This window comes from Pygocentrus nattereri, chromosome 1 (assembly GCF_015220715.1).
Source record: "Pygocentrus nattereri isolate fPygNat1 chromosome 1, fPygNat1.pri, whole genome shotgun sequence".
Lineage (NCBI taxonomy): Eukaryota > Metazoa > Chordata > Actinopteri > Characiformes > Serrasalmidae > Pygocentrus > Pygocentrus nattereri.
The window spans coordinates 11,950,275-11,968,389 of record NC_051211.1 but is presented as its reverse complement, the minus strand read 5'-3'; the positions used below and the strand labels follow the sequence as shown (position 1 = coordinate 11,968,389).

The following is an 18,115-nucleotide window of genomic DNA, read 5'->3' as shown; positions in this document are numbered from 1 at the left end:
AATGCTGTCAGGGAGATAGTTGTTGTGTCAATAGTCTCCTCTCATCGAGGCCGCCCAGAGCCACACCAGCTTATGCGCTCTTTCTGGAGAAGCTATTTGGATATTCCATGCACACGTCTTCCAACGGCTCTCTGCGATTTGCATGCAATTTGAATGTTATCTTTGCCATTACCAGTTTCACCAGAGCTGCTGTGGGAGTCAGACAGAGCTTTCTGCCTGGTGTGAATGAGTATGTGTTGTGAGAAGTCTTCCTATATGATAATGTAGTACATAAATATAGTAATCCATATTATTACATCCCTTATTATAACATAATAAAACATCACAATATATTAAAGATGAAGGAGGAATGTGTCATCATTCAATGGAATAGTTTGGCAGAAAATTACACCAAATGTAGTTGTTCGGCCATGTTGACACCATATAACATGCTGCACCATAAAATATACTATAAAATAAAAAATGGAACGTTCAGGATTAAAGATATTTATACACTATATGGACAAAGGTTTTGTGGACGCCCCTCCTAATTATTGAGTTCATGTGTTTCAGCCACACTCTTTGCTAACAGGCTTATAAAATCTACTGCATAGCCATTGAACCTCTATAGACAAACATTTGCCGTAAAATGGGTCATACTGAAGAGCTCAGTGACTTTAAACGTAGCGCTGTCATAGGATGTCACCTCTGCCATAAGTCAGTTTGTGAAATTTCTGTCTTGCTAGATCTGCCCTAGTCAACTGTAAGTGCTATTATTGTGAAATAGATGCATCTAGGAGCAACAGCAGCTCAACCACGAAGCGGTTGATTGTGCAAACTCAGAGTGGGGCAACTTAGTGCTGAAGCACGCAGCATATAAAAATCCTCTCTTGCTTTACTGACTACAGAGTTCCAAACTGCCTCTGTAAGCAACATCAGCTCAAGAACTGTGCATTAGGAGCCTTGTTAAATGTGTTTTCATGGGGCAACTACATGTTAATGCTCATGGTTTTGAAATGGGTTGTCCACTGTGATTTGTTTCTGAGTAAGAATGTAAGTTCATATTAAACACAGTGCACAATTATTAACAAGGTTGGGTTGTAATAGAATACATGCAACTGCGTCATATAATCAGGATACAGAAAAAGGTAACAGTAGTCCATTACAGTTACAGAAGAAAAACTGATTGTGTTTCCAGAATGTTATTGATTTTGAACAGTGTGTTTCCTCTAAACACCAGGATTGTGCATGTACACTGCAGCTTCCTTTAGAGTATAATATGACCAAAGGAAAGCCCAGTATAGTAGAGACAATACCAATGTGATCGAGAAGAGCAGTGGTGGGTGGTATATTGGTTCACTCGGTATAACGTTTGAAATTCTTCCTCAGATGTGAGTTTTGTCATGACAATTATACGGTGTACAACAAATAAACACAGATAACGCAACGTACAAGTGTGAACCATTCTAATGTTATCCCGTTTAGCTGAGTGGCTGAGTCAAGGATGTTTCAGTCATGATGAAAGCACAGCAGGCTCTGGATCACCTTCCACTGTCTAGTGTTTTTCATCTGAAGTTGTCCACTTTGTTACTGAGCCTGTTCATTTGAATTTAGCCAAAGTTGTCCACCAGACCGAATGCCATACTTGTTTGCACTCGTAACAGATGAGAAGTTGCCTAACTGGAGCTGCAATCACACAACGCCACGGTCTTGTGGTCTTATGTAAGAAAAAAGCCATTAGCCAGCTGTCACTGAGGACTGTAATATTATCTTAATTTCAGCAGTGTCTGAAGATCAGAGGCAGTTTGTATAAGCCACATGTATGACACAAGTGACAGCTAAAGCTGCTCATTCGAATTTCCCATTCAATCTTAAATGGTGAAGCAGTTACCTTTACAGGGTATAGAATTGCCATGTCACTAAAAGTTGGGTGCAGTACTTGAATAAAAAGCTGCCAAATAAGAGGTCAAGTTCAGCTTTGTAGATATTTAGACATGAAATAACATTTAGCACTGTTTTTGGCAGGCCAGGCAACCAGGGTCGTTTCTGTGTGGAGTTTGCATGCTACATTACCCTTGGTGTGAGTGTGTGTGTGAATGTATATGTCTTGTCCGTGTGCCCTGCGATAGACTGGTGACCTGTCCAGGGTGTTTCCTGTCTTCTGTCCAATGACTGCTGGGATAAGCTCCATCTCCCCCACTGACCCAGAAGGATAAGCGGCTTAGAAAGTGTGTGTGTGTGTGTGTGTTTTGCCAGTGTTAGAACGCAAAACTGTCATAAGTTTATCTACATGTTCTTTTTTACTGTTTTGCACAATAAAAATATTTTTTATTGCCTTTGCCTGTTAAAATGCTTCATATATATATATATATATATATATATATATATATATATATATATATACACACACACACAGAGTTTTGTCACTTAGGCACCAGAATCCTGAGGCTCAGTGAAACTTCCTGTTCTATGAGAGAGGACTGGAGAGGAGTAGAGGAGATGGAGCGTGTGATTAAGGACTGTCATAGTGGGTGATGATGAAGAATGACAGCATTTGGAGAGAGAAACTTTGACCCACTTCTCTAACTTACTGCCCTATTTTCAGCCCCTCTGTTGCAGCTCGTAAAAGTGGAATGGGAATGGTTCAGGGAGTCTCGTTCCCCTGCTCTGAATGTTTGTTTTGTCCTGCTTTATTGTGGTTTTTCCCCTTGTAGGCACTTTTTTGCCTGTGTAGAGTATTCTCCATGGGCCGTGTTCTGGAGGTTGGGAAACAGGAATATTTTCATGCATGCTTGAGTCAAATGTGTGTGTCAAAATGAAGATGAATGACTGTCTGAGGGTTATCATGCTGAGTCTGGAGTTTGGCATGCACTGCAGTGTGACATCAGCAGGGGGCAGTAGAGAGCTGAGGCAGTTATTACTGGAGAATGCCCCCTGTGTTTGTATTTGTTCACTTTCAGGACCAGAATGTTCTGTAATTGTTGGAAAAGTAGAGACACATGCCGCTAACAAAATGCAGCTAAATGCTCTTGACTTTATGAAGGGCTTTTTATGTAAGGTTCATGATTTTAAAACTGGAGGAAGTTTATGTTTACTGAGATACTGGTCTTGATTGACAAAGCACTTCTTGTAAGTCGCTCTGGATAAGAGCGTCTGCTAAATGCTGTAAATGTAAATGTAAATTAATTTTAAGACCCAAATCATGTAAAACCCAGTTGTCCTCCCTATTTTTCAAATTAAAATTTGTTAATGTTTGCAAAAATTGTTAGAAAGTTTCAAAACATACCATTCATTTGCCAGTCCATGCAGTTAATATATGGAAACTGCTGTGAAAGCAAAGCTCTATATTTACATATATGCGCCTACACAGTCTAAATTAAGGTCGAAATCCGATAGAGATCAGCCAATTAGAACAGAGATAATTTAATATAGTTATGTTATAAGTGAAGTTTGGGTGGAGGAACATGCCTGAAACCCATTCTTCTTCCAATCTAACAGCCTATAAATTCACATCTTCACCTTCTGTTCCCGTGACGGAGGGTTCGTAATCCCCACCACCACCTCCATCTCCTCCCTGTTCCTCAGGCCTATATCAGTTCTGCTACATAAATGAGGGGGTCTGGCCTTCTAGTTACAGGCAGAAACTGCCCAGAACCCTAGTCCAAATCTTCAGATTTCTCTCCATCCCTCAATCAGTCTTCCCTCATACTACCACCGCCATGTTGAAAGCATGGTCTGAACTCATAAACAAACACTGGTCTTAAAAACACAATAACAAAAGCAGCCTGTTTAATTCTAAAATTCAAACTGTTTTTGGTATATAAATGCATGCAGATGTTATTAGTGAATAAAGTAGAGGCTGTTACTGCAGCAGAGAAGGACAAACTCCCCATTATTATCCCATTTTTGAAGAATGACTGAGTTGAGCAGGTGTCTACAGACTTTTGGACATATAGTGTAAGTTATATGGGACATATGTATAACCTCACATCCTGAAACTATACAAAGGCAAACATCTGTGTGTGTCAGTTAAAGCTCCACATGTCTGTTAGGCTGTATCGTGGTTGATTTTACTCCTATAAGAGATAATTCTCATTGTCCTTTCAAAACAGCTTATCGAGTTGTGATGTTTCTGTTTTTCCAGTCCTGAAGAGGATCCTGAGGGAAAGCGGGATATCTGCAGTGAGATTCTCCAGATGAAGGCTCTGGAACGACTTACATCCACGGTGAGTCAGTGACTGCAGGTGTGCATGGGTGCCTGAGCAGTGGAGTGAGCACACACACCACAGAGTTTGGTTCAGGAGATCAGTGATCTTTCCTAGGACATGTGAGCAGGACCGAGGCCTGACTCTACACAGAATACTAGATTCATTTGGAGGCCCATTTCTGCCAGATTGAGGAGAAAATAATCAACGTTTTATCCCCCTTTATGTTTCTGCCAGATGTATGTCAACTTATTATTTTGTCAAATGTTAGACTTATAATCTTAACACAATCACTTAGTTCCACAAGAGTTTTACTTATGATAATGGCAAAATAATTTTTTTTTAGATTTTGCCTAATGTAAAAATACTGACTTGTTTTTGAAGATTTCGACTGATTATCTTAAAATAATCAATTATATTGACAAGATTTTGACTTGTTATGTTCAAATAATGGCTTATTTTTGTAATATTTTGGTATATCAGAGTATATCAGAATGATTGATGATTTATTTCTGAAGATTTGGCTGATTTCCTTGAAATAATGACTTATTTTTTTTGAGATATTGATGCATGTTTTCAGAATAGTGACATTTTCTGGATATCTAGACTATTTATGTTAAATTAATGTCGTTTCATGAGATCTTAACTGATCATTTTAAAATGTCTTATTATCTCAAGGAATTGACTGGTTATATTGGGAGAGTGGTTTTCTTTGAGCTTGTGACCAATTATGTCAAAATAATATTTTATTTGTTCAGATATTGCTTTACATCAAAATAGTGACTTATGTTCTTGATATTTTGGCTGAATAATTATTATATTATTTTCAAGATTTTTCAATTTATGTTTAAATAATGTCTGTTTGACCGATTATGTCAAAATAATGTCACATTTTCTTATGATTTTGGCTGATTGTATAAATATTTGCACCAGATGCACTGCACCACAACACTTCCACAATGTTGACAACAACAAACACAGCTCTGCACTTCATTACATTATTGCAGCCCTGTTTTATGATCTTTGCTAATACGGTTTCATGTTAAAAAAAATTTGTTGTCAGATAACCCCCCTCCCTACCCAAAAAAGGCTCTTCAACTCAATAGCAGAAACCTAAGTGTGTGTGTGTGTGTGTGTGTGTGTATGTGTCTGGGTTTGGATCAGTGGTCAGTGCAGGAGGCTGCTGACCCACTGTTTGTGTAGCTGTACAGTTAAGCTCATGGCTGGCTTTTGAACCCAAGCAGGACCATCTGTCACCGAGCTGTGTGCTACTGCCACTGGGGCAGAGAGAGAATCACTCATACTTATCTCCCCCCCTCTCTCTCAGCAACTGTCCTATAGCTCAGCCCACATACAGAGCACACTGCCATACCGCACTGCATAGCAATGAGCTTCCAAACACAGAACAGCAGGAGAAATATACTGCCATTAACCTCTCAGACTCTTTCTAACACATTTATTACTGTTTATTTGCTGAAATTACCATCTTGGAAAAACTGTGGTCTGTGCAGAAGTGGTAGCACATTTTATAATTTATTTTTTATTATTTTTCAACATGTTAATCTAAAAAAAACAGCTAGAAATTGTACATTGAAATTTGCAGATCAATGCCATATTTATGTTTGTTCCCTGAAGAGGATGTGTTTACAAATCCAACCAAATGTAATGTGAGAATGGGTGTTTAAACTTTGGCATATGACTGTATGTATGGAAAATCCAGTCCTGTATCACTTTAGTGACCCACTCTGTGTTCCCTTTTTCTGCAAAGGCTGACCAGAGCAGTGCTGCAGGACTGAGCCATATGGGCTTCTTGTAGCTTTTAACATTTCAAAGGGAAGTCAATCAGCACTAGTGTCCCATGGTGCACTGCGAGCTCCACAGGCCCAGAAGTCCTGTGTAGAAAAACTTCTACAGCACTTCTCCATTAAGGGACTGTTGAGGTTTAATTACCATAGCACTCCAGGCCTGTTCAGAGTGTGTTTTTAATTTTTCAACATTTGCTTTCGTGTTCAAGTTCTTTCTTAAACGCTGCAGATGTACTCCCCCTCAGTGCAGTGTGCCATGGCTGAAATTAAGCATGTTTTGTGCCCCTCATCTCTAATAGCAGAACCATTTCTTTTTTTCTGGAAACTTTTTTTTCTTCTTCTCCACAGGTACAGAATGAACTAGCAGCAGCACTGGCAAGGAAAGCAAGGAAGTCAAGTAAGATGAATGTTTCTGATGTAAAGGAAAGGATGGACAGTTATTTGATCAGCAGTTGTTTGTAGTTCAGAATATTTTTTGTTACACATATTCAGGTCCATAGTTTGACATAACCCTTGTGTGGTATTTAGATCTGTGGGACACATTTTCATTGTTTACAAAAGAAAAAATGATGTGATTTATTATTTCAGCCTCAAACCTCTTGGCTCTTACTATTTTTTTGTGAAGAACATATAAAAACAAATTTCAGTCCCCACACATTCATATTACACATGTGGTGTTGGGGTGAACCTGCGGCTAATAAAAGTGTGGATGTGCTGGGTCCTTCATTCTGTTCTCCTCCTACATGGCCTGCTGTTAGTGTGTGTGTGTGTGTGTGTGTGTGTGTGTGTGTGTGAGGATGGACAACATGGACAGGCTGCTGATTGGCTACAGCTGCTAAAGGAGAACCCTATGCTGGCCAGTTGTGATATTTTATGCATCTAAATTGTTATGGCTGTATTGATTTAAAAACAAGATCACCACCACCAGACCACTGGGTCACAAACACCACACAGAGTTATGTGTGAAGTATAACTTGTGATTTTCATGTTATTTCTTCTTTACTGTCACTTTAAGCTGTCAGTGTAATTTCTGATATTCGGACTGATTACAGTGTCGGAGGAGGACACCTCAGATTCAGCGGAGAGTTCTTCACAAGAACCACAAAACCCACCTGAAGACAAAGCCAAGGTACAGAAAAAATAGTCATGGATGTTTTAGTCACATTTTAAATGAAAATGAAAATACAACAGACCCTCAATCACCTTTGCTATCTTGTCCATCACATCTGACGTAGTCTGCTTTGCTTTGGTGGCAGCCGACATGGAGTTAGCCTTAGCCTAACATGAACACCAGAGCGTTTTCTGCATTTTTGTTTCACCTCTTATCACCTCAGAAGCTGTGTTACTCATAATGTACTTAATTTACATATTATTTACTGAATAATAAGCTTCAGTGGAGTTTTGCAGGTTATTTGCACAAACATTCCCCTAAACTCAAATTGACTACATGTTTGGTGTTGATGTTGCTAACAAGAAATGTTAAGCTCCATAAATTATCCTCTTGGAAACTACATCTCTAAATGATCACTCAGGTGCCTTAAGCCATGTGAAATAGTTAACTATTATCAAATCGACTTTTTTATGATAACTGTAATAATTACAGAAAATGCAACATGCAAACTGTGGAAGCCAGGAAGGGCAGTTGAATACTGGAAAAACAAAGCCTGGTCTGATGAATCTCCATTTCTGTTGAGACACACAGTAGTGGTAGCTTCAGAATTTGGTGCAAAAAAAAACAATTTCATGGACCCAACCTGCATCTCAACAGTCCAGGCTGGTGGAGGTGGTGTAATGATAAATGTTTTCTTGGCAAATTTTGCGCTCATTAATACCAGTCAATCATTGGCTGAATGCCACAGCCAGTTTGCATATTGTTGCTGACCATTTGCATCCCTGCATAGCCACAATTTACCAAGTTCTAATGACAACTTCCAGCATGAAAATGCACCATGTCATACTGCAAAGGTCATCTGAAACTAGTTTTATAACTTGAGAATGAGTTCAGTGTTTTTAGCTACCAGATCTGAACCCCTGAACACCTTTGGGATGTGGTACAGCAGGAGATTCACAATATGAAAGTTCATAAGTGTACATGGTACCAGAACTCATGGGTCAAAGGTCAATTATCAACTTTGTTGTCGTTTCATCTGACTTGGGACCATATGTTCTGGACACTCGGGTGAAGAGAGGTGCTGAGCTGTCAACTGATCACCATCTCGTTGTGAGTTGGATCAGATGGCAGGGAAGACCGATGGTCAGACCTGGTAGGCCCAAGCGAATAGCAAGGGTGTGCTCGGAATGACTGTTGGAGGCCCCTGTTCAGAATGATTTCAACTCCCACCTCCAGGAGAGCTTTTCTCATGTCCCGGAGGAGGTAGGGTACATGGAGTCTGAAGTGACCATGTTCAAAACCTCCATGGTGGAAGCTGCCAGGTGTAGCTGTGGCCAAAAGCTTGTGGGTGCCTATCGGGGTGGTAATCCAAACCCCCTGGTGGACACTGGTGGTGAGGGAGGCTGTCAAGCTGAAGAAAGAGGCCTTTAGGGACTAGATGGCCTGAAGGACTGAAGGTGGCAGCTGCAATGGTGGCAGAAGCAAAGTCCGAGCATGGGAGAAGTTTGGTGAAGCCATGGAAAAAGACTTTTGGTCGGCCTCATGGAGGTTTTGGACAACTGTCCGGTGACTCAGGAGCGTTTGGAGTGGCTGTTCCCAAGCTGTATTCAGCAAGGGTGGAGAAACTCTGACCTCAAATGAGGATATTGTCAGGGCCAGAGGCTTCTGGCGTGTCAAATCCCATTTCCTTGGTGGAGGTCACTGAGGTAGTTGGCACCAGAGGTGGATGAGATTCGTCTGGAGATGCTTATGGCTCTGGATATTGTGGGGCTGTCATGTCTAACATGTCTCTGCAATGTTACATGGACTTTGGGAACAGTACCCTTGGAGTGGCAGACCAGGGTGGTGGTCCCCATTTTTACAAAAGGGGACCGGAGGGTGTAGCGGGGTATCACACTGCTCAGCCTCCCTGGGAAAGTCTATGCCAAGGTGCAGGAAAGGAGACTTCGACCAGTAGTTGAACCTCAGATTGAAGAGGAACAATGTGGATTCTGTCCCATCCGTGGAACAATGGACCAGCTTTTCACACTCTCACAGATTGTTGAGGGGGGCATGGGAGTTTGCCAACCCAGTCTACATGTGTTTTGTGGGTTTGGACAAGGCTTACGACCATGTTCCCCGAGATATCTTGTGGGAGGTCCTCCGGGAGTATGTGGTGCCAGGGCTACTACTCCAGGCCATTCATGGTCTTAGCTCGGAAAAGGATAGCATGCCTGGGGACTTGCCCCAGGTGTAGGAGTTTAAGTATCTTGGGGTCTTGTTCACGAGTGATGGGAAGAGGGGTCGTGAGATTGACCGCAGGCTGGCACAGGCGACAGCAGTAATGCGGTCACTGTACCGGACTGTAGTGGTGAAGGGGGAGCTGAGCCATAAGGCGAAACCCTCTGTTTACCGGTCGGTCTACATCCTGACACTCACAAATGGTCATGAGCTGTGGGTAATGACTGAAAGAACGAGATCACAAATACAAGTGGCAGAAATGAGCTTTCTTTGGCGGGGTGGCGGGCTACACTCTATTTGTTTTTGTTAGGGTGAGGAGCTTGGCCATCCGGGAGGAGCTCGGAGTAGAGCCGCTACTCCTCCGCATTGAGAGGAGCCAGCTGAGGTGGTTTGGGCATCTGATCCGGATGCCCCCTGGACGCCTCCTGGGAGGCCTACCAGGACAAGACCCCAGGGTTGTCCTAGGACCTGCTGGAGGGATTATATCTCCAAGTTGGCCTGGGAGTGGCTTGGGGTCCCCGGGAATGAGCTGGAGGAAGTTGCAGGGGACAGGGTCATCTGGGATTCTCTGCTCTCTCAACTGCTACCGCGACCCTATCTGGACTAAGTGGTTAATGATGCTGATGATGTCGATGATGATAATGATGAAAGTTCACCTGTAAAATCTGCAGGAATTGCATGTTGCATTCATGTTGACATGGAGCAGAATCCAAAGGGAATGTTTCTGACATCTTGCGGAATCCACAAAATTGAAGAAATGAGGCTGTTTTGAGAGCAAATGGAGGCCCTACCCAGTATTAGTATAGTGTTCCTAATAAAGTGCTTGGTGAATGTGTATTTATTCTAATAAAAACATACCAAAGAAAACACATAAGACCAAAACATTACTATTAAAATAGTACATGAGACAAATAAATATTATTAAACTTCAAGGCAAATAGATTAACAAATGAAAGCAATCAAATAAAACTACTGAGCAGATCAGTATATAAATAAATAAGTAAGACAACTAAGAAAGGTAAGAAAAATATTAAATAAGCACTTAGTGGCTTGAATTGCAATACAGAACTAGATAAAAATAGACAGAAAAGGCAGCATGGAGCTACTTTTAGATAGTGATTGGAAACAGGATGGCACACAGAAAGTCCTAATTTCACATGCTGATTCATTTTACTGACCAATGTGGACAACTACTTTGGGGGCAGATTTTAATCAGTTTAAAGGGGATGAAGGCAAAGACAAATGAGAAAGACGGAAAGACATTAGGTTATATAGACTTAAATTTAAAAAGCTGTGTAGAGGTGTGGTGTAAAAATACATTGATATACTAAGAGGATTATATTATAGGGCTGAGTTTACCTCTAGTATTAATCACCTTTTTGACAGGCATTAAAATGAGTCAAATTGACTATTTATGATCTAAACATGTAAATAGCTCTACACTGCCATGCCACATTAACTTTAAAATGCATAAAGTAATGCAAAATAATGAAAAGACCTGTTATGCTGAGCATCACTGTCCAAAAAACAATACAACTCCAAAGTAGCAACTTTACAAGAGAAGGCAGAAACATTCTAACTTTTAATGTAATGAGATTTTATTCCATTTATCATGGAGACTGAAGATACATTGTTTTGGAGGGCAATTATATTCCAACTTCAATATCAGCAAAGAAGTCATATAAAAATGTTTCTCAAGGTGCAATTGCAAGGAATTTAGGGATTTCATCATCTACAGTCCATAATATCATCAAAAGATTCAGAGAATCTGGTGAAATCTCTGCAAATAAGCGGCAAGGCAGAAAACCAACATTGAATGCCTGTGACCTTCGATCCCTCAGATGGCACTGCATTAAAAAAAGACATCATTCTGTAACGGATATTACCACATGGGCTCAGGAGCACTTCAGAAAACCACTGTCAGTGAACACAGTTCGTCGCTCCATCTACAAGTGCAAGTTAAAACTCTGCCATGCAAAGTGAAAGCCACATATCACCAACACCCAGAAACACCGCCGGGTTCTCTGGGCCCGAGCTCATCTGAGATGGACTGACGAAAAGTGGAAAAGTGTCCTGTGGTCTGACGAGTCCACATTTCAAATTACTTTTGGAAATCATGGACATCATGTCCTCCGGGCCAAAGAGGAAAAGGACTGTCCGGATTGTCATCAGCACAAAGTTCAAAAGCCAGCATCTCTGATGGTGTGGGGGTGTGTTAGTGCCCATGGCATTGGTAACATGCACATCTGTGAAGGCACCATTAATGCTGAAAGGTACATACAGGTTTTGGAGCAACATTTGCTGCCATCCAAGCAACGTCTTTTTCAGGGACGTCCTGCTTATTTCAGGAAGACAATGCCAAGCCACATTCTGCACGTGTTACAACAGCGTGGCTTCGTAGTAAAAGAGTGCGGGTACTAGACTGGCCTGCCTGCAGTCCAGACCTGTCTCCCACTGAAAATGTGTGGAGCATTATGAAGCGCAAAATACGACAACAGAGACCCCGGACTGTTGAGCAACTGAAGTTGTACATCAAGCAAGAATGGGAAAGAATTCCACCTACAAAGCTTCAACAATTAGTGTCCTCAGTTCCCAAATGCTTATTGAGTGTTGTTAAAAGGAAAGGTGATGTAACACAGTGGTAAACACGCCCCTGTCCCAACTTCTTTGGAACGTGTTGCAGGCATCTAATTCAAAATGAGTGAATATTTGCAAAAAACAATAAAGTTTATCTGTTTGAACATTAAATATCCTGACTGGTTTATCTTGGTTTTGCCTCTTGTGTATCTGGACTGTGTCTTTGGACTTTTGACTCAGATTCTTGTCTTTGCCCTTTTTATCTTGGTTGCCTGACTTGGTTTTGTTTTTCCTTGTGTCTTTTTGGATAGTTTTGGATTGGATCTGTGCATGTTTTTTTGACCATTAACTTGAATCTCAGTTCAGACAGTAAAGCCTCTTCATTTAACAACATCCATGAACATCTATGCAGTTGTGTTGTGTTATAAAAACATAATTTGACTAGAGGTGCTCAAACATTTTCTCCCAGCCAATAACATTAAACTGAATTTCTGAAAAATTCTTAAAAAACTCATTTCAAGTAGAATCATCACACAAGTCTTCCAGTGTATCTGTTTCCACAGATAGCATAAGTTATCTGTCCCAAAATGCCCCTCACACAGACTGGGGCTGGTTGTTTCTAAAAAGTCACATTGTCATTCTACTCTTAGTTTTAAGGTCAGTTTTAAGGTCAAATATGATGGAAAACTGAATTATTCTTATTTTAAAATTAAAGCCTTGGCTTTTGTTTGTTAACATTGGAAAGGTTTTAAACCATGCCTCTCACTCTTATTTCTATGTAGTACATATATGAGAACTATACTGCAAAAAACAGCCTGTTTTGAATCCATTGTTTTTGTGATGTCACAAAAACCAACACATTTATCTATTCATCTATGCATATATTCAGCATTCAACAGTTTAGCAGCTCCCTTTCTCATTGAATGAGGAATGTTTCAGTCCAGACTTTTTTTTTAATAAGGCAAAATACAGGGCAGCCAATCAGAACAGAGGTCATTTGCATATCATCACTTTCCAAACAACACTTCAGATCTCCAAAATTTTATAGTCGAAGAAAAGATCTGCTTAACTTTAAACAATGGAGTGTGAATGTAACTATATTTTTGATGTCATTTTAGACCATTTGTATTTGTCTGTTTGCTGTAAAATTTTAACACAATGCAAAGAATAACTGGAGTTTATAAATTGTGTTATAAAGTGGTGATACAAGATTTTTGTATGATAGCAACAATATGTCAATCTTAAAGGCAACCAAAACAAAAACAGCTTGTTTAATTCTAAGGGGTAAACAGAGGTTGGAGAATAGTTATATTCAAATTAATTACACAAGAGCAGGCCAGTCCAGGAAAGTAGAAAGCGGCTTTTCCTGTGCTGGGTGATATTTCTCTCCTGTTTCCTGAGCCGCTAAAGTGAATGTGATTTAGAATTACAGGTAATGACTCAGCAGCTTACTGAGGGATAAGGAACACAGGAGGTCATGCGCAAAAACGACCTTTCTGTTCCATTTTAGGGAGGCTTGCATTTGGCAAAGTGCGATTCTTGTTGTTTGTGCAGTTATGAAGTATTTATTTTGTAGTTATACAGCATCTCTTATCTCTTCATCCGTTTGCTTCCTTTTCAAGGTCAGCATGGATTTTGTGGATGTTCATGTTTTGCTTTTCATGTATATGCATTTGCATGATAATGTGAAATATGTGTATGCATATTTTTGTTTGTGTGTGTGTGTGTGTGTATGTGTGTGTGTGTGTGTGTGGGAGAGAGAGAGAGTGAGAGTAGCATGGGCGAGAGAGATATGGTGAGAATAGGGGGACAGGAGAGAGGGCAGAAGTGGGAAGGCGAGGGCTCTTGGCACGTCTTCAAACACGGGAAACCTCTTACTCTCAATTATTCATCAGACACAACACAATTACAGGCATGCACAGATCAGATAGAACAGCAGCACACTGCACTCACCCTGCACAGGCCTGAGATCAGAAAGACCCAGTACAGTATGATATTTAAAAAAAGAGATGTGGTGATAATGGTGGTGTTGAATAGTTTCCTTTGGTGCCCACTGATCGTCAAACTGATGTGTTTGTACTTGGTGCTTTTTGTCAATGCGATATTTTGGGTTTGACTTGAACAGCTTCTTTTGTACTGCTAAACATGGTTGAAATGCAAAAGAAATATTTCTGAATCTGTAACCTGATAAAGTTCTGTCTAAATCCACCTGCAGGCCAACAAATTTTTTTTTTAATCCAAATGCAGGTCGACAAAGTTCTGTCTGAATCCAACTGTAGGCCAATAAATTTGATTTGAATCCAACTGTAGGCCAACAAAATTTTATTTGAATCCGAATGTAAGCCGACAAAGTTCTGTCTGAATCTGCCTCTAGGCTGACAAAGTTCTGTCTGAATTTGCCTCTAGAACGATAAAGTTCTGTCTGAATCCGCCTGTTGGCTGACAAAGTTGTCGGAATCCGCATGTAGGCTGACAAAGTTCTGTCTGAATCTGCCTGTAGGCTGACAGAGTTCTGTCTGAATCTGCCTCTAGAACGATAAAGTTCTGTCAGAATCCGCCTGTAGGCTGACAAAGTTCTGTCTGAATCCAACTGTAGGCCAATAAATTTGATTTGAATCCAACTGTAGGCCAACAAAATTTTATTTGAATCCGAATGTAAGCCGACAAAGTTCTGTCTGAATCTGCCTCTAGGCTGACAAATTTCTGTCTGAATTTGCCTCTAGAACGATAAAGTTCTGTCTGAATCCGCCTGTTGGCTGACAAAGTTGTCGGAATCCGCATGTAGGCTGACAAAGTTCTGTCTGAATCTGCCTGTAGGCTGACAGAGTTCTGTCTGAATCTGCCTCTAGAACGATAAAGTTCTGTCAGAATCCGCCTGTTGGCTGACAAAGTTCTGTCTGAATCCGCCTGTAGGCTGACAGAGTTCTGTCTGAATCTGCCTCTAGAACGATAAAGTTCTGTCTGAATCCGCCTGTTGGCTGACAAAGTTCTGTCTGAATCTGCCTCTAGAACGATAAAGTTCTGTCTGAATCCGCCTGTTGGCTGACAAAGTTGTCGGAATCCGCCTGTAGGCTGACAAAGTTCTGACTGAATCTGCCTGTAGGCTGACAGAGTTCTGTCTGAATCTGCCTCTAGAACGATAAAGTTCTATCTGAATCCGCCTGTTGGCTGACAAAGTTCTGTCTGAATCCGCCTGTTGGCTGACAAAGTTCTGTCTGAATCTGCCTGTAGGCTCACAAAGTTCTGTCTGAATCTGCCTCTAGGCTGACAAAGTTCTGTCTGAATCTGCCTCTAGGCTGACAAAGTTCTGTCTGAATCTGCCTCTAGGCTGACAAATTTCTGTCTGAATTTGCCTCTAGAACGATAAAGTTCTGTCTGAATCCGCCTGTTGGCTGACAAAGTTGTCGGAATCCGCCTGTAGGCTGACAAAGTTCTGACTGAATCTGCCTGTAGGCTGACAGAGTTCTGTCTGAATCTGCCTCTAGAACGATAAAGTTCTGTCTGAATCTGCCTCTAGGCTGACAAAGTTCTGTCTGAATTTGCCTCTAGAACAACAAAGTTCTCCCTGAATCTGACTGTAGCTCTACAGAATTCTCCCTGAATCTGACTGCAGCTCTACAGAATTTTCTGTGAACCAGGCTGTACAAAGTTCCAACAAAGTTCTGTCCAAACCTTACTGTAGCTCAACACCCGACTCGAATGTAGCTCTACAAAGTTCTGTCCAAGCCTCAATAGCCAAAACATTTCTGAAGAAATCGTGCTTCTTTTCTCTATTTAATGGTGCAGAAATTCACTTTTTTGTTGTCTTTTTTGTATTTGTTGTTTAGTCAGTTTAGTATCTATTGTTGATCATCCAGATTGAAAACAAAGGTTAGCTTAACTGCAGTTGACATTTGGAAGGGTCTGTTAAACATAAGCCAAGATAGAGGATAATCTTGTTGAGTGTCACGAGTAGTCTTTGTGCACTGTTGCTCTTTTGCGCAAGCATGTGAATGAACCTAAAAGCTGGGAGGAAGGATAGAGTATGAATAAAGGCAAAAGCAAAGGTAAAAACAAGGCAAAATCTTTTAAAGGTGGGATATGGACTGTGAGGAAAGTGAAATCTCTACTTGAGCCTGACAGACATTTGAATAATAAGGTGAATAGTTGGGTCCCACTGGGTTTGGACAGATATTTGAAGCTCTTCTCCGCACCTGCCTTGGACAGGCCTGCGGTCAGACAGGCTCAGGAGAACACCACATTGCACAGCTCTTAGATCAGGCAGACTGAGAACATGTACAGTGCAGATCCAGGCACAGCTGGACTGAAGAGCACTGCTTTCCGCTGTTCACGTCCATGTATGGACAGACCCAAAAAAACTCGACTGCCTTGCGTAACTCAGAGGAGAGGAGCGTCGACTGTAGTTAGTTTTAGATTGGAGTATTTATTCCCATGCTTGTTGTGGTTGTAAGGGGGTAACAGGAAGTGCCGTGGGCAGATGGCCACTCTGGAGAGTCTGGGGCAGGTCCAGCAACAGTGCTTATCAGTCATGTTTATTTACTAAGGAAACTACAGCAGGACAGTCCTGATGAGTGAGGCTTTGTGTGTGAATGTGTTTGCGTCTGTATGTTTGTGTGTGTGAGAGAGAATCGGTCAGTTATTTATAGTTAACGATATAAATCTCAGGGAAAGAAATAGTTTCTCATTAGAGGCGCTGAGTGAACAAAGAAAACAACATAATATGACTACTAGGTTTAAAAATATACTTCGCTGGAACACACACCCTAAACTTTAATGTTACATTCGAATACCCATTCAATTTAGCGTCAACTTGGAACAATCACAGAACCAATTTTCCTTTGTAGAAGTCAGTGGAAAGCCATGATTTTTAGGGCTACACACTTAAAAAGAGATGGTTCTTTAAGGGCTCTTTAGTAAAGAAAATGGTTCTATATGGAACCATAACATTCAAAGAATCCTATGCAGATTATAATAATAAATAATAATAAAAGGGTTCTTTAGATTGATTGAAAATCTGTTGCAGATCGTTCTATATAGAAACTTTTGGGGAAAAAAGGTTCTTCTATTATTACAAGCTTGACATCCTAACAGTAGCAGAACCCTTTTTGGTAGAACCCTTTTACAAAAAGCAGAACACTTTTTGATACTATATAGAACCATTAAAAAAAACATGAAAGGAAGAAACATCTCAATACACTCTAAAAATGATCCTTGAAGGGTTCTTTAGTAAAGAAAATGGTTATATCTAGAACCATGAACACTTAAAGAAGCAAGCCTCTGTGTTTCTAGCCTCTTGCTCCAGTTCATACTGCTTGTGGGTTCTTGTTATAGCAGAGGGTCTAGAGGGGAACAGAAACAGCTTTGCAATTGCTTTTGTTAGTTTGCTACTTGTTGATTTTTCCATAGTTTTCCTGTGACCACTGTCCAGCGTTGTCTGCCAAAAGTCCTGAAAGTATCGCTTTGAAGGTCATTTGAATGAGAAATGTACAATCACAGATTGTTTCATAGCCACATACATGAGCCTGCACTATGGATAGTTCAAGGTTTCAAACTAGAAAAATAATAATAGAGTAATAATAATTTGTCATGCCTAATGCATTATTAGCATGTTAACCATGACACTGGTAAAAATCATATTATCATAATATGTGATGTCATAATAATGACATAATAAAAATGTCATAATAGGCTGATGTCCAATTGGCTATCAGTTACTGTCCAGTTTATGCAGTACTGTACACCGGTTGTTGTTTACAGGCTTTCTGTAAATGGTCAGTTTTCTGATGCATACAGCTATGATGCATTCAGTGGTCTAGATGTACTGACCATACCCAGAAAAGCATGTTGTGACATAATTTATATCATCATATTATCCACTCTTATGTGTTTGTGTGTACAGCATAGCTGTGCTGCATCTGATTAAAGCTCCTCTGTGGTTCCTGCAGGGCTTATTACCATGCTTATTACTATCTCCATCTCTTCCCTCTTTTACGTAGATGTGGTCAGACCCACAGACATGCTCGTAAATGACCATTGCTCCACCAGAAGCTGCCATTAAAATAGGCCTCAGTGACTCACACCCACCTCTGCCTTCAGGCTGAATGGAGAAATGCAGCGTGTGCTCATATGGCATATGTTTGATCACACACACACCTCACATTAATATTTCAGTAGTGTTAGACATCTTCCTCTGACTGGGTTGAAGTAAAGCCACCCTT

At 40.7% G+C, this 18,115-nt stretch overlaps 1 protein-coding gene across 4 annotated transcripts in view; it reads left to right on the top strand.

Moving 5' to 3' along the window:
- rapgef5a (Rap guanine nucleotide exchange factor (GEF) 5a) overlaps positions 1-18,115 on the top strand; it is a 132,243-nt gene that overhangs the window by 48,817 nt on the left and 65,311 nt on the right. For all 4 annotated transcript variants that reach the window (XM_037539247.1, XM_017701512.2, XM_017701510.2 and 1 more), the window contains exons 6-8: positions 4,124-4,205; positions 6,338-6,386; positions 7,042-7,118. In XM_037539247.1, the coding sequence (XP_037395144.1) occupies positions 4,124-4,205; positions 6,338-6,386; positions 7,042-7,118 (208 nt within the window). The remainder of the gene's footprint in view (positions 1-4,123; positions 4,206-6,337; positions 6,387-7,041; positions 7,119-18,115) is intronic.